This window comes from Haemorhous mexicanus, chromosome 2 (assembly GCF_027477595.1).
Source record: "Haemorhous mexicanus isolate bHaeMex1 chromosome 2, bHaeMex1.pri, whole genome shotgun sequence".
Lineage (NCBI taxonomy): Eukaryota > Metazoa > Chordata > Aves > Passeriformes > Fringillidae > Haemorhous > Haemorhous mexicanus.
The window spans coordinates 44,458,339-44,484,042 of NC_082342.1; the positions used below are offsets into that span (position 1 = coordinate 44,458,339).

Genomic DNA, 25,704 nt, shown 5'->3' on the forward strand with positions numbered 1-25,704 from the left:
TCTAGTTTGTCTACTCACCCATAATTAGATGTTCTGATAGAAAAATGTATCAGGAAGTCTTCATTTACCAAGACCTCTACCAAGTAATTGCAAAATCAAGACACACAAGTCTCTGAAGATTGGTTCAGTTGGTCAGAGCTTGGTGCTGATGCCACCAAGGTTGTGGATTCAGTCCCCAGATGGGCCATTCTCTTAAGATTTGGACTTGATCCTTGTGACTCCCTTCTGACTCTGAATATCAGTGATCTGTAAATATGTTTGCAGTGCTAATTTTAAAATACAATATCTCTACATTATATTTTTCTGTGTATATTTACATTGCATATCAGTGTGTACTTTTTAGAATATCAATGTTATGTGTAAAAAGCAGATGGTAGATCTGAGTCAGGTTCTTCGCAAAGACTGACTTTTTTGAAGGTTGGCTGCTTTTTTATCTGCTTGGTCTGTAATCAGTCAAAAGGAAAAATCTTCTGAGGACACCTAACATCTGAAATTCTTCAGTTGTTCTTCAGATGAGTTCTGTTCTTCCTCTAATGTTTTGTGAGGACTCCATGAGGAGACTGGCCTTTCTATGCTAAAGGCAGCCTTTGTGCATATTCTCATGTGTAATTTTTTACTATATTAACAAACAATCACTTAAGCTTTGACACTACAGTAATGTATTTTTAAACATAAACTATTCAATATAGGAGATCAAAGTTCATTTGAAAATATTGAGAAAAAACCTGATCTAGTGGAAAGTATTGCTGCCTGTGATAGGGGGTGGAACCTGATGATCTTTAAGGTCCCTTCCAACCCAAACCATTCTTTGGTTCATGTGTGTAACTACTCCCAGCTTGACTAGTATGTGATTTATATGCATCCCCTTGTGGCAATGTATTAATATCACTTGATACAGCTTTAGGTTTTGGTAAGAAGTTGAATGTTGCATTACACATTGTCCATGGAAGTGTCCAGCCTATGTTATTAATTGTCTGTAGTTAAAACTTTGTAGTCTTCTCAATCCTCTTTAACATCAGCTTTACTTTAAATAAGTGGCAGTTATTTTTTTTTAAAGGTGAGAGGTATTAAGATGAACTTTGAGTGTATTATTTGTTTTTAAGTGTGTGATTTATCTGTGTAGAGTTTTCTGTACAAAGCTGTAAAAATATTTGTCTTGCGAAGGTCAAGTAGTTACAGGCATTGAAATTCGCAATATTAACTTTGCATAATATTTACATGTTTTAACTTCTAAAACAGAAACAGTGCACTTAAATACATGACCAGTATTTTATCATGGCATGTTTATATTCTTAGTAACATTCAAATTGATACATAAGGTTTACAAAATCCTGGTTGTCTATATTTGGTCTCAAGTGTTGTATTTGAAGTTGTATTGGTTAGGAGCTGCTGATACAGGCCTCACACTGAAAGAAGAGATATTTTGATCAGATGTTAGGAATTTTTAGTTATGGGAGGAAAGATTTAAAATTAAATTATGTCTTTTAGTCTACTAGAGAAATATTTTTCTAGATTAGAAACGCATTACTGTGCATATATTACTTATGAGATTTGTTGCCCCCTTTGAATGAATTTAATTTGTGTTTTTTAAAAGTCTTATACTGACATGAAAAAAGTTAATATTTGTCAGCATTCAGAATTTGAGAGCCATTCAGTATTTCAGAGAAATAAGTTCTATTTACCATGTGCTAGTGTGGTCATTCTGTGTTGCCATGAGAAGTAGTCATAGCAGATTTTGGAACAAAAAAATGTTTTTCCAAGATACAGTATATAAACACTAAAGTTTTTCTTTGCTATCATTCAGATAAGTTTAATGTAATTCTTTTGCTGCAAATGTTCCTCGCTTGAATTGTTGCTGTCTTCTTCTGGCAATTGGTAAATCTGTTAACGCAGTTATTTCTGTGACTTACCTAGTCCTTATCCCTACAGATGAGAATACAAAGCTCAAAAGCTATTGACTGTCCTTGTTACTGCAGTTCAGCCCTTTAGACACTAAGGTGATGATAAAAGCCTATAAAACAATTTAGGGCTTAAAATTTCTGTATTGTTAGTATTTAAAAATTAATTAGCAGCTGCGTAGATGTTTTTTAGGTAAACTTCTGTTAATATTCCCTGGTTCTACCAAAGTAGAATTAAAGATTGCCTTGGGTTGGAAGGGACCTTAAAGGCCATCCAACTCCAACTCTCTACCGTGGGCAGGAACACCTTCCACTAGACCAAGCTGCTCAAATCCCCATCCAACCTGGCCTTGAGCACTTCCAGGGATGGGACATCCTTAACTTCTCAGGGCAACCTCGACCAGTGTCTCAACATCCTCATAATAAAGGATTTCCTTCTAATAACTAATCGAAACCTGCCCTCTTTCCATGTAAATCTTTATCTACACTTTTAGTTTAAGTAAAAGAAGAAGAATGCTGTATGTACAGGCTGTATATTGTTCACTCTCTTAATTCAGAAAAATAATTAGAAAACTAATTCAAAACATTAATGTTGACTTGAATTTAAGAAAATCTAGAAATGGAAATATTCAGATATGTTTACAAGAAATTTATTCTTCCCTAACACTGTATAATACTTATGATTCTCTTAATGATCTTCATTCTAATGATTGAAAGTTTTATTAAAAAAAGAAAAGTTTAAAAAATTGCTAGCCCAATATATATTCAGTGTATAGATGTGAAGTTTCTCTCCACATCTGCAATCTGGGAAAATCACAGTTTAATCTCAGTATTGGTGCATAAATTAAATTTCACAGCTAACTCCTGGAGGGAAAGAGGGTAGGTTGTAGAAGTGGGTGATCATGAATCAGAAAAGACAACTTAAGTGGCTTCACCATGTTGTCTCAAAGGCAGCCAGGGTATATTGAAATGTTGCAGTTACGCAAATAATGACCAACCTCATAAATTGTCAAACTGCCTTAGAAAAAATATTTTTAATTTTAAAATGCTTATTTTTCAAATATATTTTGCAACTTCTGGGTGGTTTTAGGGGTACTTATTTCAATGGAGATTTTATCAACAAGTAGAATTAACTAGAACTAAGTGAAATTATATATAACAAAGATAAAAATCTGAACAAGCTTTTTAGTTTAGAAGAATCTGTTTCTTTATTACTGTATCTAATATAGCTCTCTCAAATGTCAAAGTAATATTCTTGTATTATTTCTCCTAATACTTGTCTAGCATCTTAATTTAAAAAAGACTGATGAACTGTCAGTAAATTTAATTGTGGTATTCTTTTTTTTTTTTTTTCCGGAGAAGGACCATTGCTTTTGCCAAACAAGAGAAACAATCACGTAATTTGATGACTGCCACATATTAACTATGCTGAGCACTGAAACTGTGTCACATTCAATAACTATTAGATCAACAAAATATAACTTCTCTAAAGGTGTGACTAATCTGAATAAGCATGGAAGGGTAAGATCCATATTTTAGACACAACATGACTTCTGAAGTTGCTGTTTACAAAAGCTGTTGCAGTCTTTTTGACATTGTTTGCCTGTTCCCAGTGTCCCTGATTTCAACCTAGCACAATAACTGAGTAGGAGAGGGATTATCATCTTGGCAGGAAAAAAGATACTCTATTAGGACCACACAGTGAAAATTTCAGATTATCTGAAGCAGTCAGATTTCCACAGAAATGGCTGTGGGAGTATTGGATTTCTACTTTAAAGAAGATGCAGAAGAGTTGGGGAGGGGGGCAGGGCTGTATGCAGATTTGTAACCCTTAAGAAAGAAACTGAGGTAGTTGCAGTGATAGTAATTGACAAAGAAAGGAAATTAATAAGTGAATATGTTAGACAAAAGTTCTTTCTCTGTAATTTTCAGATTCCAAAAGCTAGGCCCAACCTGGTAGAAATTGCTGGAAGTCTTTACACAGTGAAACATACTGCATTTATAATAGTGGCTGTTGAAGTGCATCTTCTGGGATTTTCTTGGGTCCTTTGCTGCCACATTCTCCCTCCCCAAAACCAAAGCCTATTTCTTGCCTAGAACCTAATTTTGCTGGGAGATGAATTGTCACAACAGGGCCCTTGCCTGAAGAATCTTTCAGCCCAGGGATGAGTTTGCAGTGTGTTCTGTTGATGTGGCTTAGCAGATCTGTTCAGAGGCACAGACCCCATCTAGATGAAAGCCTGGAAATGCCTGTCCATTCCCACTTCATGTATAACTGTGGGAGTATAACATTGTGGTTCAGCTCAGCAGAGCCACTTACTTCTCAGACGAATACTCTCAGTTCCATATGCTTCCTATATGTATGCTCTTCCATGGTGTTTGAAGCAAGGTTCTCCTTTTCCAAGATAAGTATCTTATCATTTGTTTTGCAGTATCTTTGAATGAGATGGGTAGGAGTTGTGTTCCAGTCACTTTAATGCTGCCAAGAGGACAATATATGCAGTGAGGTGTCCTGGTGTGGCACGGAGGCTGCATGACCATGGTAGCATTGAGTCAAGGCAAGGGCCGTTCAGCTCCACATGGGGTTAGTTTGACAGGCAATGACTAGCAACAAGGCTAGTAGTGATTGTTGGTATCAGAAGTAACTACTCAATGATATCTATCTGTCTCCCTTAATTGAACTGTGACATATTTAGCAATGAATCTAAAGGGCAGAGAAAAACTTGGTTTGGGACATGAAAAAAAAAAAAAATTGCATCCACATTTCCGTACCAGTGACTCCAGCAGTCATTTGTGGTTTCTGTATGTGTTGCTAAAAGCCATGTACATGCTCTGTAAGCTATCAAAACTTCCAGCTGCTGCTTGCAGGCACATGCACTGAAATTTTGCTTGGTAGTAGGCAAGTCATTTAAATTTTGCACTGCTGTTAATCTGCTTTAGTGATCCTTGGGATTGAAATTATCTTTTGCTAAGTGCATGCACTTTGCCTTGTAAAAGGTGTTGAGTCCCAGTTAGATTGCTGGATGACAGCTAAAAATCTATATATTATTGGGAAGTATCTGCTTGGAGAGAAAGGTAGTGTTGTAGCCTGGTCCTGTGGAACTGATGGAAGATGTTGAATGCAATGAAAACATTCCTCCTCATCCTCTGTGCCTTATTTTTGTTTTTAAATGTGGCACATTTTGATCATGGTATCACTGAGCATTCCAGTGTTGCCATTGCTGTCTTGGGCTTCACTTCATAAGGGTGTCAAAGAGAGTCTCAGCTTCTCCTAAAACTTTGCCCTGCTAAGAGATGTGGTGATTCTGTGGTCTTTTGAATTGTAATGTTAGGTTTGGGAAGAAAGAAAGTGTGTTTGTATTTCAATGGGTTTATTCTATATGTTTTTTATTACAGACTTTTGGGAAGTTTTTGTGCTCAACTGACAATGTAACTTATCAATTACTGTTATGGAAGAACCACAAGAACTGTATTCATTCACATTTGGCTTAGGTACATGTTAGCTTTGCCCAGACCACTAAACCTGCCAAAGCCCAAATTATGAGTGTTGGTAAAGACTGTACTGGTGAGAAGAAAAAAAGCTATTTGTGCAGAAAACCCAGAGTTTTGCCTGTAGTCAGTATAATAGAATATTGTAATGTGGTTTTTTGTACTTTATTTCTGATATGTTGACAGGTTTTAGTTTCTCTGATTTTCATCAGCAAAGTCAATTTAATTGGTTATTCTTCCTGTACCTAAAAGGCACATGGCTAAATTATACTTCCTTTCCTTGGAGAGTGGAATGATGGCTTGGCTGCCATTTGTATTCTGCTGCTTGTGTGTTTCCAGTCCCAAATGACTACAGACTGCTTTGGGTGATTGCTGCTGGGAATGGGTTTCAGGGAGGAGTTCCCAGGACTGAATTTACACTAAATAAACAGAGGCCAGAGGGGAAAACTGTGTTTCATTAAGAACTCTGGTTTAAGTTAAAGGGATAAAAATAGCTGCAGGACATCTCAAATTAGTTTAAAAACTAGAAAAGTGAAGGAACCTAATCTAGAGTATTTCTTTTAAGTACCCACGTATCTTTTTGGAGTTCTCTGCCTCACTGTCTTCTGCTTGGTGTGCCTAGATCTATAATCCAAAGGGATAGCTGAAAAGATTCAGCTGTCAAAGTTTCAGATTCCATAAACACAGACTTTTTTAGTCAGTGCTGTCAGTATTCACGTGTTTGTCTTTGTTCTGCCAAAATATATTCCTGAAAGTTTTTTTGTTTTCTATTCTGGTTTTAGGGAAGATGGAAGACATGGAAGTAAAGCACCAAAAACCTTCTGCATATTGGAGAGAAAATCACTGCATCTTCCATTAAAATTCCCTTAGTTATTCATAAAAATGTTCTGTAGTAGACTAGTGTACATGTGTGTTGTATGCTTTGTGTAAAGAAAACAAAATTACTGCCTTCTGCTCTCACCAGAATGCTTCGGACATGCATTTTTCAGTCTTGCACATTGGCAGAGCTACAGTGACTCCACTTTCTGCAAATACTCTGTATTAAGAAGATATCCTTTATGTTTAACATTGCAGATCCAGAATGCTAATGATGTGCTAATAGCACCGCTGGAGAAGTTTCGAAAAGAGCAAATAGGAGCAGCAAAAGTAAGTGGCTGGGGTTGTTTTTAGTTTCATGTTTATTTGAGTTTATCAGTGTGTTTTGAAGGCTGGACTGAAAACAAGCATTTTGTATTCAGACAGACTTGATGCCATCCTCATTAATATGTTAGTAAATTATACTAAATTCTTTGCTTCAGAGGAGGAGACAATTTAGAAATGGAGCTTAAAGACTGATAATGTGCGTAGAAGACAGCTCTTGCTACTGTTGCACCTTCTTACCATCTGGCATTGTGTTCATCTTCTGATGTGTGCATTTACATTATGCGGCATCTTGGGTTAACCCTGAACCACAGGGAGGATTCAAACAGCTGCTATGAGTCCCTCAAGCAGACATTGTATAAAGACAGGAGACGGTTTCAGCATGATCTCTGCCTCTGCTTTCCCTCTCCTCTTTACATGGCTGATGCAGTGTAATGGTTCATGTTTGTTTTGCCAGAGTATTCGTGTTAATATTCTTCAGGAATTTTCCCGTGGTGGAAGTGCTCCAGTTGGTAATTTTATCTGGTTCTTTGGTGTTAAGTATTATATCTGTGTGAGAGAGACAATGCAGGTTGTCTGTCTATACCGGGGTTCACTAGTCAGCTCAGGAAATCAGATATACTGGGGAAAAGTATGTTGGAATTAACTGTTAGTCTAGAAGAACTGTTTTCAGTCTCATCCTGAATTTTTGAGTGGCTGTCAGTGTCTGCTTTCATTACAGTCTCTGGGCTATGCATGGAGGCTGTGGTAGTTAATTAGAGATTATGGTTCTTCTGTTTGCATAAATACACTAGTTCTGAAGCATTTTGCATCTTATATTAGCATTTTGCTCATTGCAATTTCTGGGAAACATTCCATTTGTAAGGTTAAATGAGTACAAAAAAAGCTCTCTGATGTTGCAGGTGAGGTTGTGCTTGTGCTGTACTCAAAGAAACTCAGAAGAAGAACAGAGCTATTGGAAAGAGACACCAAAGGTTTATACTTCTTGTATGGCTATTGTGAATGTGTAGCAAACACATGGGGCTGCTTCCGCACAGGAACTAAGTAGATGTTTGTGAAGAATGTGTACTGCGAACTTGAGGTCAGATTTCTCTGAAGTGGGTGTTCTTTACCCTTTCACTTGATATGTTTTTGTGTACAACAACATTCTTCTCTTGTCCCACCCCTAAGCTGCTGTGAGATGCAGGACTTGGAGATTATTTATCATGCTGCATGAATCAGAACTTAATCCCAGCACAAAATTATTTTTAGTTTTCAGTAGGTTTTAGTAGTGTCATCCAGTTCTTTGTAGTAGTGTTTCATTTCCTATTCTCATAGTTAAAGGGATATCATTCTTCAGAGAATGCTCTGAAGAATGATATCCCTTTAACTATGAGAATAGGAAAGCTCAACCCACCACACTACTGACTGTCTTGCTGCAGGACAGAGACAATTCATAGGTGGTTCACAGGACTCTCTGCAGAACTCTCTATGACACTCAGGTTTCCTTTGAATAAATATATCACTCAGTAGATGTCAACACATGCATAATGATCTAATTGAAGATGACTCCTTTGTTTTTTGTATCATCAAGAATATTAAAGGCAGGGCGCTACAGGACAGGTTGAGTCCTCTCTGTTTGGTATATCACAATGGTTGGTTTCTTTTCTATATCTCTTCCATGTAAAATATGGGCATCTGCTCCTCTTAGAGTTGTTTTGACTTGTCTGTGGTCATACTACACTATACAGAATGAGTTCAGGAGGCAGCCTGGCTCAGCTAACTCTTATTCCAGTATCTAATGCACTTTATTATGCAGTGCTGTGTGTTTTGGAGAGTCCAGGGTACTTGGCTTGACACACAGATACCCTAAAGAGAGCTCTCCGAGGTCATTGTTTTATAAAATGTCAAACAAACATATTTTCTAACACTGCACATGGAGTTCAACTGCCAGACTCAGAAATGAGAGATTCAGAAAGCTGTCATAACCGAGTGTGATACATTTGCCTTTGAATTGATTTTTATCAGTGGAAGCAATTACAGTTGGCCTTTAAATAAATGGTATCAACACAAACAAGTCACAGCTTAATTACATTCAGTATTGTTTTTCTAGTAATTACAAAATAGCAGCGTATGATTTAGGAATAATGAGACCCATATGAAGTAGAGTAGAAGTTTAGGCTTTGTGAAACCCATTATTGGTAAAGTGGAAAACATGGTCAGATTGCTTACCGTACTTCTGTTCACTGGGATCAGCCCTTGAGCATTTATGAGCTCTTATAAATATAGAATGAGTTGAGCTTGCTGGCTATTTATCTGCAGTTAAGGAAGGTTTACGCAGAGATTTGGCTTTGAACTCCTCTGGGATGATCTGTGCTGATAGTCAAACAGAAGATATAGATATTTTCTTGTTGTTTGGATTTTAGCAGCAAGTTTCACAGAACACTGAGAATGTCACTTTTTATTTGTGGTGTTTTCTAGACACATCAGTTGAGTGGACCTTACCAGGTCCACAGCAGGTGTGAGCTGTTTTATTTTTACCTGTAGTGTTAGTCTAAAACAGTGTGTAGAATGGTATTTGTATCAAATTCGAACTTGCGTCTGTTTCTCTGTCATCCCTCTCCTGCCCAAAACCCCAAAACATTTCTGTGTACATGCTGATCTCCAAAAAGAAACCAGAGATGTCCCAGCTGATTAGAAGCTGGAGAAAGTTGTCCCAGTTTTCAAGAAGTACAAGAAGGAGGACTCTAGAAAACACAGGCCTGTTAGTCTCGCTTCAGTTCAGTTATGGGGAAAATTATTCTGGAAGGTATTGAAAGACACCTGAAAGACAGTGCAGTCATTGGTGACAGCCAGCATGGCTTCATGAGGGAAAAGTCCTGCTTGCCACACCTGATTTCCTTTAATGACACGTTAACCTACCTAGCTGATCAAGGGAAGCCAGCTGATGTGATCTTTCCATGCTGTCACAGACTCCTTCTGGACAAAATGTCCAGCATTCAGCTGAATAAACACATCATGCTGTGGTTGAGAATTGGCTCACAGGTCAGGCACAAAGGGTTTTAATGAGTGGGGTGGCATCAGACTGGTGACCTTTCACTAGTGGGGTTCCATAGGGTTCCATCCTCTGCCCTGTGCTCTTCAACATCTTCATAAATGATTTGGACACAGGACTGGAAGGGATAGTAGGCAAGTTTGCAGATGATGCAAAACTGGGAGCAGCTGTTGACTCCCTCAAAGACAGGGAGGCCCTGCAGAGATACCTTGGCAGATTAGAGGACTGTACAGTCACCAACCAGATGAAATTCAACAGGGAAAACTGCTGGATTCTGCACATGGGATGGTTTAACCCTGGATGTATGGGCAGACTGGGAAATGAGATGCTGCAGAGCAGTGCTGCAGAGAGGGACCTGGGGGTCCTGGTCTGTGACAAGTTGAACATGAGCCAGCAGTGCCCTGGCAGCCAGGAGGGCCAACCCTGCCCTGGGGGGCATCAGGCACAGCATGGCCAGCTGGGCAAGGGATTGTCCTGCTCTGCTCTGGGGCAGCCTCACCTCCAGTGCTGGGGACAGTTCTGGGTGCCACCATATAAGACGGGAAGATATAAGGGAGTGTTCAAAGAAGGGCTATGAATGTGGTGAAGGGTCTGGAAAGGAAGTCATACAAGGAGACACTGGGATTGCTTGCTCTGTTCAGCCTGGAGAAGAGGAAACAAGGGAAGACCCCATTGCAGTCTGGAACTCCGTCATTAGGGGAAGCAGAGGGGCAGGCATGATCTCTTCTTTGTAGTGACCAATGACAGGACCCGAGGGAATGGTCTGAAGCTGAATCAGGGGAAATTTAGATTGGCGATTTAAAAAGATTTCACTAGAGCGTGGTTGGGCACTGGAACAGGCTCCCCCAGGAAATGATCCCAGCACCAGCCTGTCTGAGATCAAGAAGCATTTGGACAGTGCTCTCGGGCACATGGTGTGACTCCTGGGGATGGTCTTGCACAGGGCCAGGAGCTGGACTTGATGATCCTTTTGCGTCCTTTCCAACTTAGCATATTCTGTGATTGTGTGATTCTGTAGATGGTTCAAACTCCACAGGATAGCTGGTAGTAATGTCACATTTCTGGAGCTGTCACTTTGCAATTAATTTGCATCATAATATCTTATGGACAAACATTTAAAGGGATTGGGTATAGAAGCACAAGATTGGCATACCTTTAGCATTGGCAATGTTAGCAGTAAGTACAGATCCAAGCAACTGTTGAGTTTTGGACTCAGTCTTCTAATCAGACTTTGACATTATATATTTTAATACCCTGTTAAGCTGTGTTTCCAAATTTTGTGGAAAAAAAATATTATTAGATAGTTGTGTTACCAATATACAAAACAGGAAATTATATTAGGTACTACTGTCAGATTTTGCTGGGGGTGAAGATTATGTGAGAGAGCACTTAAAAGTGATTTCTGGGCTTTTTTTTCCTTTTTTTTATAAAACACCAGATAAAATTCAGTTGCAGGTAAACACAAGCAAACCTCATCCTCCCAAGGGAAAAAAGGGTAAAATGTTATAAATTATGAGAACCACTATTTTTTTTCAGTAATAAATAAGTTCACAAGATTTTTTGCTACCATGATGAATATCCTATAGATGTTTTTAATATAGAGAATGAGAATATTAAATTTTTTCTTCAAAACTATAATGAGTTTAACCAAAAATATGGTCACAGAAAGCAAAAAAATATGGAGGATAAAATATATCCTGTTGACGTTACAAAACTATATTTTAAATACAAGGACCGTATAAACCCAAGAGTGCAAAGTTCAAGTGTTTTTGGAATAACACAAGCATAAGACCAATACTTCACATGCACTTCAAAAACCTGAAGGTACCCAACAAATTTGAGAAACATTCCCCATAAAACATTAGGGTTTGTAATCTAACCAGCAATATACAAATCTGCATCACTTGCTCTTCTTGATTTATACTACTTGCTCTTCTGTTTTTATTGCACATATTTTAGTTATTCCTTTTCTGTACACACTCAGTTTAAATAAAGCTGAGTTCTCTCCAGAGACTACACAAACCCAGCTTTGCATTGGACAGCCTGTTGATTTACTCCATCTGAGTTTAAAAAAATGACCTCTCCAATTATTGTAGCAAGGCGAGCAGAAGCCGGGTGAGGTAACTGGGAAAGGATTCCAGGCACGAAGCCTTTTGCCTTATTTGGTCAATGTGGTTTGCGAGGCCCCAGCTGGTAACTCTGGTGAGCTCATTGTGTGATGTGTTACGGACCATAAAGCCAAACCTTCCTCTTTCTTTTTATCCATTGAGTACAGTATTTGGCAATATTTGTTCCAATGTTCATTGACCTTTAATACAACTTAAATCAGATCAAAGACAACAGAAGCAATTTTGGTTTTAAGACTTAAAAGGAGAGTTTTGTTTCCTCCTTATAATTCCATCTGTTTTTTTCATAAAATAATTTGTTTTGGCCAAGAGGATTAGTTTTTATCATTATTTAATTTCATTAATTTATTCAAAGCAGTGAATTCCTTTCTACTTGGGAAACAAGTCCATATTCACTGCTGGGATTAATTTTCCCACATCTTTGCTCATATCTGTCTTCACATGTAGGCATGCAGGCGGTAGCACGTTCTCTCTGTGTTTAATTTGGATTGTCTAGAAATTGAGGAGCGTGAAACAAACAAAACCCCCCCATGCTTTAAGGTCTGTCAGAAAGCTGTCAGAGAGCGTTTTAGATAAATATCTAAGATGGTTAGAAATACCAGAATGCCCATTTGGTGAATCAGTTTCATCAGTATCCAATCAAATCATAGCACTTGTCCTTTAACTGAGAAAAATGAGTGACCTTGCTGTAGTAGGTACAGCAGGAGGTGTTTCATTACAAGTGGTGTCTGTCACTCAAGGTTTGGTATTTGCATCCACTAGATTTGGTGTGTTTTAATGTCAGTCTGAGCCATGGAGGGAGGGGGCCAGGAGAAGGAAGCACAAAGAGAAGACGGGCAAGGGGAATTATTGATGACCAAATGTTTTGAGTTAAAATGCAACAGTTTCTCAAAAAGGGTTAGTACCAGTTACCTGATGTCTTTTTGGATAACTTATTTTGTAGGCAAGGAAATACAGGGGATCAAACCTATTTCTATTTCAACCAGGCTTTTATAACGTTCTACATGAGTCACTGTAATGTAGTTTAGATGGGGCTTAGTATGAGAAACCCAGTCTGTCAGAGGAACTAGCTCATGGGAAGAGGGCAGTGAGTTTTGTTTATGGGAGGGAATGTCTGGTTAGAGAGAAGTCACCAGTTAGAAGATTCCTTGGGGCAATTTGAGATCAGTCTGTTGTTTAATTTTTGGCAATGACCAGGTAAAATCTGATGGTATTGCCATAGGTTGCTGAGATAGAGGAGGAGGGATGGAGGATTGGGGATAAATTGTAAGAATAAATAATTGAGCATGAGGAACTGAGGCTACTCAATGGTCATGAGACGGCTGCATACCAAAAAATCTGCAGTACTGATAAATAACTCATGGCAATCTCTTTAGGTATTATAGGTTAATAGACATCTGTCTCTGCTAGATAGAGAAGCACAAATTTTCTCTAGATTTTTGTTTACTTACATAAATCCTCAAGTTTTGGTTAATGTTTCTGAACTGTGAAAGTTGTGAATTGCACTAGTAAATACATTCCATTCCAAGATTTTGGTCCTAGAACACTTTCATTTGAGAAATAATCCCATATGGGTTGTCTAACCTGATATTTTACTTAAACTAGCAAATGCAAGAAATGAGAAATCAGCGCTTGCATTTAATGAAAATGTATAATATTAAATTATTTTTTAAATAGATCAGATGTATTTTCCCTTATTTATTCAAATAAATGTAGGGAAATATCAAGCAGTGAAAGACCTATTTTTGCCACAAACAAAATAATTGTTATGCCAAGTATTATTAGCCATTGCTTCTTCTACACTTGTGTATGTGAAATATTTGGGAAGTTTCAAAAAGTGATGAAGAGCCCTCTATGCATACATTTCATCTAAGCAAGTCTTACTTTCTCCTGTGCAGAGCCAAACTATTAAACTGGAAGACAACACTGGCTGAGTACCTGGACCCAGAGTCTTTTTGAAGTGACTGCTCTTCTTGGGACGGCTCATGCAAATGAAACAAAATTATTTTCTCATTGCAGTTTGCCTCAATTCAATTACTGTTTCATTCAAAGTTGACAAGCTTTTAGGAAGTTTACAGAAAAACAAACAAAAGAAAGACAACATTCCTAAAAGCTTGTTTCACTTTTAGTGTATTCTTTTAAAAGATGAGAGTGAAAACTCAAATCTCATAACTATAAGGTTTTGGACACAGTGATTAAAAACTGTTGGTTCAGTGTGTTAACTGCACGTGTTTGGGAGGAAAACAGTTAATGTTATGTGCATAATCAATTTTAATAAATTCTGTTAAATGCAGCCTCTCTGTTATAAGTGAGTGTGATTAACTGGCTCACTGACTAAAACCGGTTTCTGAAGCTTCGTTTTTTTCCGCAGTTTAATAAGAATCTAATTTGCATCATAAAGAAAACAGATATAAATTAAGGATAAATAAATTAGTCCCCTGTAGTAAATTGGAAAATAATTTATTATTCTGCCATAACATTTAAGAATTAAGGGTTAGAATAAATGTGTAAATTGGTGGAATTGTTTAAGTAAGCATGCAGTGTACCTTTCTTAGCAAAAAGAACCATTTATTTTTTAAAAGTCTATAAGCTAGTAAAACAAAAATATCTAAAACTTAGGTAGTGTTAGCCTTTTTACTGAAAAAGGACAAAAGAATATAAAAATGCAAGAAAACTTTGACATCTTCTAATTAAATAAAGGCTTTTTTTCTTGCTAATCTGCTGCAGCCTACTGTGGTGTGTGTCACAGGAAGGACTCAGGAAGGTTGCGTCCTGACCCTGCACAGCTGCTAGAATCCTACTGTACTCCTGAGCTGTGATCAAAAGTATGAACAAAGACGTTGACCTTCAAACTTAATTTCCAGCTCACAGGGGAACTAAACTTCTTAGTGAGTGTTTGAGGGCATGGAGGATTTGGCAAACAGGGTGCAGTAGTTCTACTCAGCTGTTAAGTTCTTTCTAGACCTGCTCTTGGCTGCAGCGTGGACAGGATCATGTTCCCACACCTGAAAAACAGGTTGCAAGGTTGTTGATGAGATTTTAAAAGTCTCAAGAAGGATTTAAGAGAAATACAAGGAGTGGCCAATTGCCCAGGCACAGGGCAGGACAGGACTTTAAAAAGCAGTTTGGTATTCTGCTCCCTGCACAAGGTGTCAATCTTCATTCACCAGCTCAAAGGCACCTAGTCCCCTGTTCTTCCTCCCCTTGTTCGAAATTAGACTCTGTCATGAGTTTTAACATCCTTTATCAAGCCAAATTCATTATGTTTTGATAAAGGCAGCTGCCTTCTCTTAGCCTACAGGGATTACTTCAGAATTGTGCTTGTGGGTGTTGTATAGTGTCAGAGCTGTAGTGAACACTTAGTGCTTTAGTCATGAGGTACTGTACTGAAATGCTTAAGTCATGAGGTTTTATACATGGGTATGAATTCTTCTGTTAATCTTACTCTGTTACATGTTGGGGTTTTTCTTTACCAGTTTGGGGGAAAATTAAGGTCTCTTTCTGCATTGCTTCCCTTTGTTTCACGGTGTCGTTAACTGCATAAAAATAGTTACAGTTATAGTTACAGTTTGGGCATTGTTTGGACATTTCTCAGAGGATGTGGGGGTCTATGGGTCTTTATTCCATATAAATGGTGGAGTTGCCTTTTTCCATTCTAAATAGAAAGTCATTTGATCAGCTGTATCGCCACAGATTTCCCTTCATTCAGTATCCTGTTCTGTCTATGCAGCAGATTCTGCAGGGGCCTGGGAATATACAAATTTGAATCTCCTACTAAGATAGCAACTTTGCTTTTGGTAAAGAAAACTCTGAAATAGCTCTGTTCCAAAGTGAAGTGGATGATTGTATCTGGGAAGTATCCTTCCTGTGCTGTAACAAAAATAGACATTATTACTTTAAACTTTATTGTGTCTTGATAGATATGGGAGCATCAAGAGATCCATCTCTCCACCAAATAAAGCAGTTTTGTTATTTCAGGACCTGTCAGTAGCTACCACAGAACCGTTTGTTCCTGCGGAGTTTGCCAAGAAAAGGTGGTCTCAGATTCTTGTCTTGATGAGAAGATTAAACACCTACCTCCAAGAAGTAATTTGAGAGCACTCAGTGAGCCCAACAACACCACTAGGGAGGCTTAACTTTTCACCCCAAAGTGATAGTTTGTGTTCTTTTATCAGTGTTGTAAAAGGGACTCTGAAAATAGATGCTTTCAAAACAAAACAAAACATAATCACTTCTGACATTGACCTCAGACTGTTTCCTTTTTTTTTTCCCAAAATATCTGTAAGCAGCACAGTTTCCAGTTGTGTGTATTAATCTAAAAAATTTCTCAAAGCACGCCTCAAGTTCTTCCTCAGGTCAGCACTGCAGTCCTGTTTAAATGACGTCGGAGGTGCCCTGGGACCATGAGTGGTGCTGAATGTGCTGCTGGCACACTGGGATCAGTGATGTTGGCTGATTGGTTGGCATAGATGGGAGATTCCCAAAGAGTGTTTAAAAAAAGAAATTACTTAAAAAAAGAAAGAGATATTTTTATCTGCAGCTTTTGAAATGAAGCAGTGAGTATGCGAAGTTTTAAGCTGGTCTGTTGGAATTGCTTTATTTGAATGACATTATGTTCTTTGCAGCTTTTTTCTTTATCTTTGCTTTCAGTTCACAAAGCAAACATGTTGCTAACTATGCAGATGAAGTGGCCTCTTCAAGAGCTCCTAAAGAGCGTGGCTAACTTTGTTTTTGAAATCATTTAAAGTCACAAGTTTTTGTACAGGAACAAAACTCTTCCTGTTTTGATAAAATATTTTAAACTTCAGAAAGCTATTCTAAACCTGATGCAGAGAAAAGTAAGTCCATTTCTGATGTTCTAGGGGCCTTCTCCATATTATTTAAGCAGTAACTTGATAATATCTTAAGTAAGCTATTCCAGCAAAAATACTTCATATTTAGTAGACAGTAAAGCAATAAAATGAGATTACGTGTGTAGACTTACCAGTCCTGCTGTTTGGGCAGGGATTTAGCAGATTCCCAGACACAGAGCAGCTACTCCTGGAATCAGCCAAATAAACTCAAGACAGCTCTGCAGTTGAATAACAGGGAGTCTAATATGTCCTGTTTTGTGACCTGACAGTACTGGCAGGTTTGCACGTATTTTCACAGCAATGCTGGGAACTTGTAATATTTTTGTTTCCATTTCAAGAGAGAATTTTTCGGAGAAAAACAAGTGACATCCTACAAACACATTTTCTCATCTAATAGAATCTGCTTTTTAATTTGAAAACATCTAATGGAATTACATACGGAATTATTAGGAAATAGATTCTCCTCTTCCAGGATACACTTTTGAAAGTACCTGATACTTGGATCTTTAAAGGCATTACAGAGGGAAAAGAACATTTTCTTCAGAAGTTTATGAGCCTGAAAGTAAATTATCTCTTTCAAGGTTATTCAGTATTTTACACAGATGTGAACTCCAGTGAAACTTAAATTAGTTTTGGCTTGTTTCAAGTGTATTTCAGTTTTATGTATTCCTTACCTGATTTTAATTGAGGTTCTTTTTTTAACTGCCAGTTTCTAATATCTGTCTTCATAGCTTTAATGTTGCTAAACAGTCTTGTATTCCCAGTTTATTACCTTGTTATACTTCATAGTTGCAATATGTTCTCTTTATTATAATTATTTGTGTCTTACGCTATATTGTTTTCTGGATCATCATGGTTTGCATATGGTTGTTCTTTTTTAGTAAAGAATTGGTTTTAAGATTTATAGTCATTTGGACATTTAATTTTCTACATGATGCATTTTGCTTCAATTTGGAAGTGTTTTCACTGGCAGTTATGAGGAACATAAGACATAATTTATGGCTATATTAACCCTATTTTATGTCAATCAACAAGGATTTCTTTATGAACTATGGTACAAATTTGCTTCACTTCATATTACTTGCTAATGATACATAAACCATGTCCTTTCCTTTTTGACTTTCTTATGGATTTGGGGAAACCCTATAGCCTAACAATACATTAAATTCTGTTTTGGAGGAGTAAGAGGAGAGAAGGACTTTTATGTCACCTTTTCACTTTTTCTTCTGGAAAAAAAGGCTTCTCACATCTTTCAACCTGATCTTGAACCCTTAGTATTCACATAACAAATCAAAATTTCTACCAGAAAGAAATTCTTCCTATCCAGACATCTATTAAAATGCACCTGCACCCTGTGGTCTCAGATGCCAATGATAATTTCAATATTATCAAAACCAATCAAAACCCAGCAAGTCACCAACTACTTCCATGAGAATGCTCAACAAAACCTTGGGCAACATAAAATGGAAGGTGAATTTACTTTTTTTCTCCTCAAGTGAGGAGTTGTGAAACTCTGAGATTTTACATTTTACAAGAAGTCCATAGGATCTTAGCTCAAATCAGTCTTTCCAAAATAAGTTTAGTTTATTTTCTAGACTACCGTTGTATTTTTTTTCTCCCGCTACTTATTAAGACATGGTCCCCAAACTTACATCTCCAAACAAAATCCCACTAACTTTGTAGAAATACAATTTGAATTTTTCTTTGGGAGGTAGCAAAAAAGATGGCTTCGAGAAAATATATTTGAAGTCTTACATTCCAGCAATGAACCATCTCCAGTCTGTTGTTGCAAAAATCAACATTTTTGCAGTTGTTGTCAAAGAGAAAGAAAAGGGATGTGGCTTTATTGATCTCCACAGAGTTCACTGTTGCCTTCAGGTTGTTCAACTGACAAATGTGTCTGACTTGATCTATATTCAAGGCTTACTGTTGTACTTATGTGCCAGTTTCTACAGTTTCTAAACCTCAGTTTGAGTTGGGGAAAAAATATCTACTAATTCTGGGTGAGGGGAAGAAAGAAATCATCATGGCCATGTTTCACAATGTTCACTTGCTTTCTAATTAAGGTATTCTCCTCTTTTCAAGGTACTGACTTCTTGTTTTTGAAATAGTTTCTTGCAGTGATTTCTGGTTTAATTTCCTTTCTTGATCCTTTTAAAATAATTTCTTGAAAACATGTTTATTTTATTGTTTCAACAAGGATAATATTTTGGTGGTATTTTTTAAGGATTAGCTTCTTAAAGCGTTAAATATTAATTTGGCAACAAAAAAAGAGTTTAAAAATTTCTGTATGGACAGATACAAGATGTAGCTAATAGATAAATATAACACCAAAATTGTTGCAACCAAAAAAAAGGAAGTGAATGAGAAGGACGGCAAAGGCTCTTTTTTGAAAAATAAAGAGGAATAATTTATATAATTATCCTGAAGATACATGTAACGGTTTTGACATTAAATACTGCACACGAAGTAGTGGTGGACCATTATAAAAATACCATATTTCTTGATATTTCCTCTGGAAAAGGAAAGACAACTTTAAAGTATAACAATGATTCATGTTTTCTATCTAAAAATACAGCTGGTGGGTAAAATTTGTAGGAATCATGCCAGTGATTTGTAGCATGTATATGATTAGTTAGAGCATGCATTTAAAATCTTTCTGAACTTTTCTGAGAAAAACTATCTGACTCACTCGAGTCAACTTTTTAATAAACTTCTCAGCAATTGATATCTGGACCTCTCACAGTCATAAATATTTGTAAAACAAGAAAAATACAAGGACATCTTTTGAGTTAAACTTCTAACTGGCATGCCTATAATTAGAAGTATCTCAAGCAAAATTTATTTCTGAAAAGATTTTTTTTTTTTTGAGGTTTTCTAATCAGTTTTGAAATAAAACTATGCAGGAAATCTGAGCAGAGAGAATAAAACCAGGAATTAGACCTGGATCCAGTATTACATGACTTAAGTCTCTCAAGAGGGTACTGGCAGTTAGCAAGGCTCCATTAAATGCTGTAAGGCAAGTGTGTGGTTAAGGGCTTTCCTAATGGGGTTCCTAGAAATTTGAACCATTTCAAACTGTAAATATTTTTGAACTGATATAAGGCTTGACACACCTGAGAATGGTTAAACAACTGTACAGAGACATTTCCAGTGTTTAGAATCTGCAGGACTTAGTCTAGACAAAAGGCGTTGATGACTTATATGACTGACTTATATCAGTGTAAAACACACCAAGGATTAATATTATGTAATTTCCCTTTTTCTGTGCTTAGATTTTTTTTATTGCACCCTCCCAGTTATCTCACATGGATTTGGGAGTTTTTATCATATGTTCTATCTGATATTTTGAAAGAAATGGTTGATACTTTTCCAGGGCAAAGAGAAAGGATGAAGTTTACTTCAGGAAAGATGTGCAAGGATGAAAGCAAGCTGGAATCTGAAGGGAATAAAAGACAGTACAGAGATCAGGAATTAGCATCTTCTTATGGCCACATGCCTTAAGCTTTGTGTCATGGCTGGTGCAGTCTGTTCTGGTAACAGTGCAGCACAAGCTTTCTTATCCAACCACATCTCTTCTCCCTGGGGTTTGATCCAATGTGGAATCTGGGCAAAAGCAATCACGTCTCCTAAACTTTGAGGAGATGTTTTTGCATGGAAACTTCCTTTGAAAACCTCCTAGTATGTGGAAAAGTAGATTTCTCCGTCTTATGGGCACAGATTGCTGGGACCAGGATTCAGACAGTTCATTTGTGCAGTGGCTGTGTGTAAAGTGTTTTGAGGGCTGCAGAAGAACAGGCTAAAGCAGGAATAAGCTGAGTCTGTGGCTCCACTTAGGATGCGCGTGTGTGCTGTGAGTCACTGACTGAGTGTGTGAGACAAGAGCTATTTTGGCATAAACTGTTTATTCTCATCCAGAACATGAATCACCTGCTTCTGAGTGTATCTTTTTTTGTTAATTTGTATTAAGTAAACAGATTTCAGAGGCTTCAGTATGTCCAAGTATGTGGGTTTTACTGGCACAGTGGAGGACCTTCCAAGCAAAGGAAACTCACTCACCTGTTGGGGACAGTATTTTTTATACTTTTCCCAGAAACATGTCTGTGTAATCAGAGCAATGCCAGAAACACTGTCCTGCTGCAAACTTATTCCCAGGATTATCGCCAGGTTAAGGCACTAGTGCAGTCCAAATTGCCAAGAGATCTTTACTTGCATTTTACTTCAGTTAGTCTTTTTACTTTGTCAGCTTCTACCTTTGAAGGAAGAAGGTCTTGTTAAGTTAAAATCTGGAAAAGGAGGAAGAAGTTGATCAGATGTACTGTCTCTGAAAACATTGCACTTGGGCCAGAAGTTGTCCTGGTGACAGACAAGCTCCAATTTGTAGTTTTCTCTTTAACATACCTGGTATATAAAACTGTGGAGGCTGAGCAGATCTGTGGCAGTGTGGAGGTGCAGTCTGGGAGAGAGCTGGCAGAAGACCATGAGAGCCTTCAAATTCCTTGTTTCTTTATGGATGGTGCCATGGAGATCTTTGTGAAGCTTCACATGAGATACAATATGTCTTAAAACCACAATTAGTCTATTTGAACTTGTTTTTTTCTTGTTCTTGGCAGGTGGGGGGGACTAATCTGTTTAGATGTGATCATTTAATTTTCTGTTTTCCTTTTATACGTATAAAGAGAGGATGTGATACATAATTCACAGGTTTCAGTATAGAGCACAGCAGAAGGTAAAAGCAATGTGAGCCACATTAGGTGTATCAATAGTCCCCTCTAGGCATTGACATGTATTTGGTGTGCTGTATGTAGGTATTTCAGATGGCGAAGTCCTGTTGTCACACCTTTTGCTTTGACTCTCACTGGGCAGCTGAGACTTCACATTCTTTTCCAGCTCTTGTTAGTAAAAGTTATGTTAGTGTCAGTATGAGCTCAAGTAGCCGCCAGACTTTTGATTACTTATCGATCACCTTGGTTCTGAGACAAATAGTTCACAAGGGAAGATGAATGCCTAGGGTTCGTACCATAAATCTGTTGGAAGGAAGGAAGGGAGGAAGGGAGGAAGTGGCGGAAGGAAGGAGGGAGGGAGGGAGGGAGGGAGGGAGGGAAGGAAGGAAGTGGCGGAAGGAAGTGGCGGAAGGAAGGAAGTGGCGGAAGGAAGGAAGTGGCGGAAGGAAGGAAGTGGCGGAAGGAAGGAAGGAAGGAAGGAAGGAAGGAAGGAAGGAAGGAAGGAAGGAAGGAAGGAAGGAAGGAAGGAAGGAAGGAAGGAAGGGAAGGAGGGAAGGAGGGAGGGAGGGAGAGTGGGCTGGGTGATCCCAGTCTGAATTAGGTAATCCTGTAGGAGCTTTGCCCATGGCTCCTTGGCTCATTCCTTCTATCTGACATCTGAGACAGCAGAGGCAAAGACAATATCAAGTCCAAATGTGCAGTATCAGCACCCAGGCCTCGTTGTCAAATGCTGTGTCGAATTACCTTCTGAGGTAGGTGGTCTAGTGGACAGGGTATCCACCACTGAACTCCAGTAGCTTGTGACCAAAAGCTTAAATACTGCAATCAGGCAGGACTCCTTTTCCACTTCACAATTACATGGGGGAAAGAACACCTAAAAAGTAATTCTCTTGACATTTTTCATTGCATCAAGTTTGCCCTTAACTTGAGTATTTCCTGAAGCTGATGACTTTGACAGCGTTGTCGCTTCAATTTTAAAATAATCTGATTCATATTTCTAGTCTAGCACATAACATCATTATCTCAGAAGATAAGACAGTATGTAACTAACTGCACCTTTCATTCAGTGATCAACTGAATTGAATTTCTGTTTGTGACCAAAGGAGCTGTTGAAATACACAGCACCTTTGGTCACGCTGTTGAGATACACAGGTTGCTCTTGCTTCATCATGAAGACCTGGCACTTGAGTATTCTCCAATATACTGTGGAACTGACCTGTGATTTCAGTCCCACAGAAGTTGATTATTTAACTTACAAGTTCTTTGCCACAACTCTGGCCTTCTGCCTTCTCTCTGTTTAGAATGTGTTTGGGAAAGATTCTGGAAGATAGTTCTTACAGCTTCTTTTCACTTGCTAAACAAAATACAAACTTTCATTTTTCCTTTTTTGCCTTTTTGTCCTGGTATCTGCTTATCCTTAATTAAATATAAAAGGCATTAGTAGTTATTCTGTATTGTTGTTTAATCTTTTTTTGGGTCAAGTGCCTTCTTTTCCTTCTGGTGTCTTTTGAAGATATCTCTGTTGTGAAGTAGTGAGAATATCAAATTGTGCATATTTTTCATACTAAATATATTTGAACTTTTTGCAGGATAGAAAGTATATGATGTGTTTTACAATCTAATATATTTACTGTTGTAAGCTTTAGTCACTGGAACTAATCATTAAGTGGTTTGTTGTTGCAGCTGGTTGCTAAGTTTTAATTCATGTCATTAAAATCTTCCTCCTATTTCTTATTTCTCTGACTGACCTGATTGTCCCATAATATGACTAAGGAAAACAGGGTGGTGCTACAATGCAAGCCAGTTATTTGTTTTTGTATTAAAAAAATTCTAGAGAGAAAGAGGTCAGGGAAAGAATCACTGCAGTTCTTAAAATGACCTGATGTTACTGCATGATGTCCAGTAATTAGTTTTTCTATCATTAATAGCTTTTGCACATGTGTAAGTAGGACTGTTTGTCTTGAAGCTTTTTTTGTTTCCTCAAAATATTCAAATTATTAATCATTAGGACTTAACTAAGGTTATAAAAATCACTGGCAGAAAGTTGCTTTTATTTAGGGGATAAATAATTTTTTAATTAAAAGTTATAGATTTATCAATAATAGTAATCTGATGGGATATCAACTTCAATCAGTTCTCCTATTTCTTGAAATTTGACACTCCTTGAACAATGGAAAAGCTTTTAAGAAACCTATCTTTTTCTTAAATTTCAGAACAGCAGGTTTAAAAGATTTGAAGTATGAATTCTGAATTTGTTTGTAGAAAGTAAGATGTTTCTTAATTTACTCAAAGTAGTAGCTTTCTTTTGTATTATGATAGAAATGTGAGGGTTAGCTGCACATGATGGGAAAAACAAAGAGGAGTGGGAAGGGAAAAAGGCAGGATAACTTTTAAATGAGACAAGCTTAAATATTCAGACACATCGAAATATTATTGGAAACAGACTTTTGGACCAATTTCATTTTGCAACCACACATATGCTTTTCCATCATCCTCGTATTTTAGGAGAGTGGGTGGAAAATAAGTGTATTAGTCTTAAATGCAAAGATAGGAGTATGTCTTTATCACATATTTTATACTCATCTATGTCTTCCACAGTGAGGGTTTTTTGGGGGGTTTTTTGCTTGTTGGGTGGGGGTGAGGTGTTTGGAGTTTTTTCTTGTTTGTTTGTTTGTTTTTTTGTGATTTTAGTTGGGTTTTGTTTGTTTGTTTGTTGGGGTTTTTTGTGAAAACAGTGTGGCAGTTGGGTAGACTTAAAAAGCTTGGGGAAGATTATTTTGTATTAAGTGTCTGCTTAAAAAGATACCACTTACATAAAATCTTGTGTATATTTACTATGGGAAACCATGCAAGTCTGTTGTATGGGTTTGTTATTTATGGGAAAAATCCTGCTTACTATTGCTTTTAATTATTGAAGCAGTTCTCCTACTATCTTTAGTTGCACTTAAGAATTCAACCCTAAAAATACTGGAACCAACAAAAACGGTTTATTAGTGAGGTATATCTTGGCACCTGTTATTTCTCTTAATTTATGTTAGCTGTGATATTCAGTCAAATATTTCACTTGGGAATGCTTTATTTTTCAGGATGGGAAGAAGAAGTTTGACAAGGAAAGTGAGAAATATTATTCCATCTTAGAGAAGCACTTAAATTTGTCAGCTAAGAAGAAAGAATCTCATTTGCAAGATGTAAGAACTGAATACACTCTTACCTAATTTCACATTTGCATAGAAATCGTGATAACAAGCTGGTTCTCTTTAAGACATGCTGTATTTTATTTAATGTGAAATTGTGATGGTTTCTGGTCATGCTTGTTGTGACTAAATTCTTGGCTGGGATGAATATGACCCAAATAGGAGTTAAATATTTGAACAAAGCAATATTCTCTGTTTGCAACTTTATGTATTTCAAGTACAGCTAATGTTTATTGGTTGCAACGATGGAATTATATTAGTACAATTAAAGTGTGAGTTTTATAAGATATATGGGGAATACTGGAAAGCCAATTAATTAATTGCTCTAGGTTGGCTAGTTAATCTATTAACTGAAGAAACTGAACTTCTATTTCACATAAATTCTAATCGAGAAGATTGAACTGAGATCACTTTAATGATGCTCTTTTCTGCTTCTTTTTTCCTCTTTTTAATCTTATTCTGAAATTGAGGCTCCTGAAATTTCCCTGAAATTTTATCTATAACTTCAGCTGTATGGCTGATTCTTTTCTGTTAAAAAAAAAAACAAAAACAAAACATGAAGACTTCTGGTTTAACAGAAAGATTCCAGGGCTTTTTAGTATGCTGATTGAAATTAATATAACTTGTCTTTGAAGCAAATTACAATAAACCCAGCAATGACACTTTGGGAATTGTGCCAAAAGTAGTTTAAAATCATTTTGATGGGATTACTGTTGTCATGGTGAATCTTAAATCATGGGGGTTAGTTTGCAGATGGAATTTTCACCAAAGGTGTGACCATCGCTCAGTTATATGTCATAGGATTTTTTTTTCATGTTTATCAATAATATTATAATTAAATAAAGTAAGAAGGATATTTTCGAAATTAAAAATATTTAATAACGTCTATATGGCTGAATTGCTGTTGATGTCTATATAATAATCACTGTAGGTAAGAAATTAGTTATGTAGGATTGCTTTATTGTTCCACTTGTATGTCATGGCTTTCACTTTTCCCAATTATCTTATGTATTTATGAAGAAGCAGTTCTGTTAGAGGCTAAGTCCCAACTTAAAAAAAAAACTAAATTCTTACCAGATTGGGGAAAAGTGAATTTAAGCACTAATTTGTTCTAGAATAGAAGCTAAACAAAATCAATAAAATATTTTACTCTTGAGGCATGAGAATTATTACAGTCTAAAAGCAGCAACTGAAGTGCAAAGTAACAACTGTGAATCTAGTAAACTATGGTAGATTAACAGTGGAT

General features: G+C 37.2%; 1 protein-coding gene across 2 annotated transcripts in view; it reads left to right on the forward strand.

The window, feature by feature from the left end:
- ARHGAP42 (Rho GTPase activating protein 42) overlaps positions 1 to 25,704 on the forward strand; it is a 142,497-nt gene that overhangs the window by 71,173 nt on the left and 45,620 nt on the right. The window contains exons 4-5 of one of the 2 annotated variants that reach the window (XM_059838601.1): positions 6,462 to 6,533; positions 24,351 to 24,452. In XM_059838601.1, coding sequence (XP_059694584.1) covers positions 6,462 to 6,533; positions 24,351 to 24,452 — 174 coding nt within the window. The remainder of the gene's footprint in view (positions 1 to 6,461; positions 6,534 to 24,350; positions 24,453 to 25,704) is intronic. The other variant, XM_059838602.1, reaches the window with a different exon arrangement.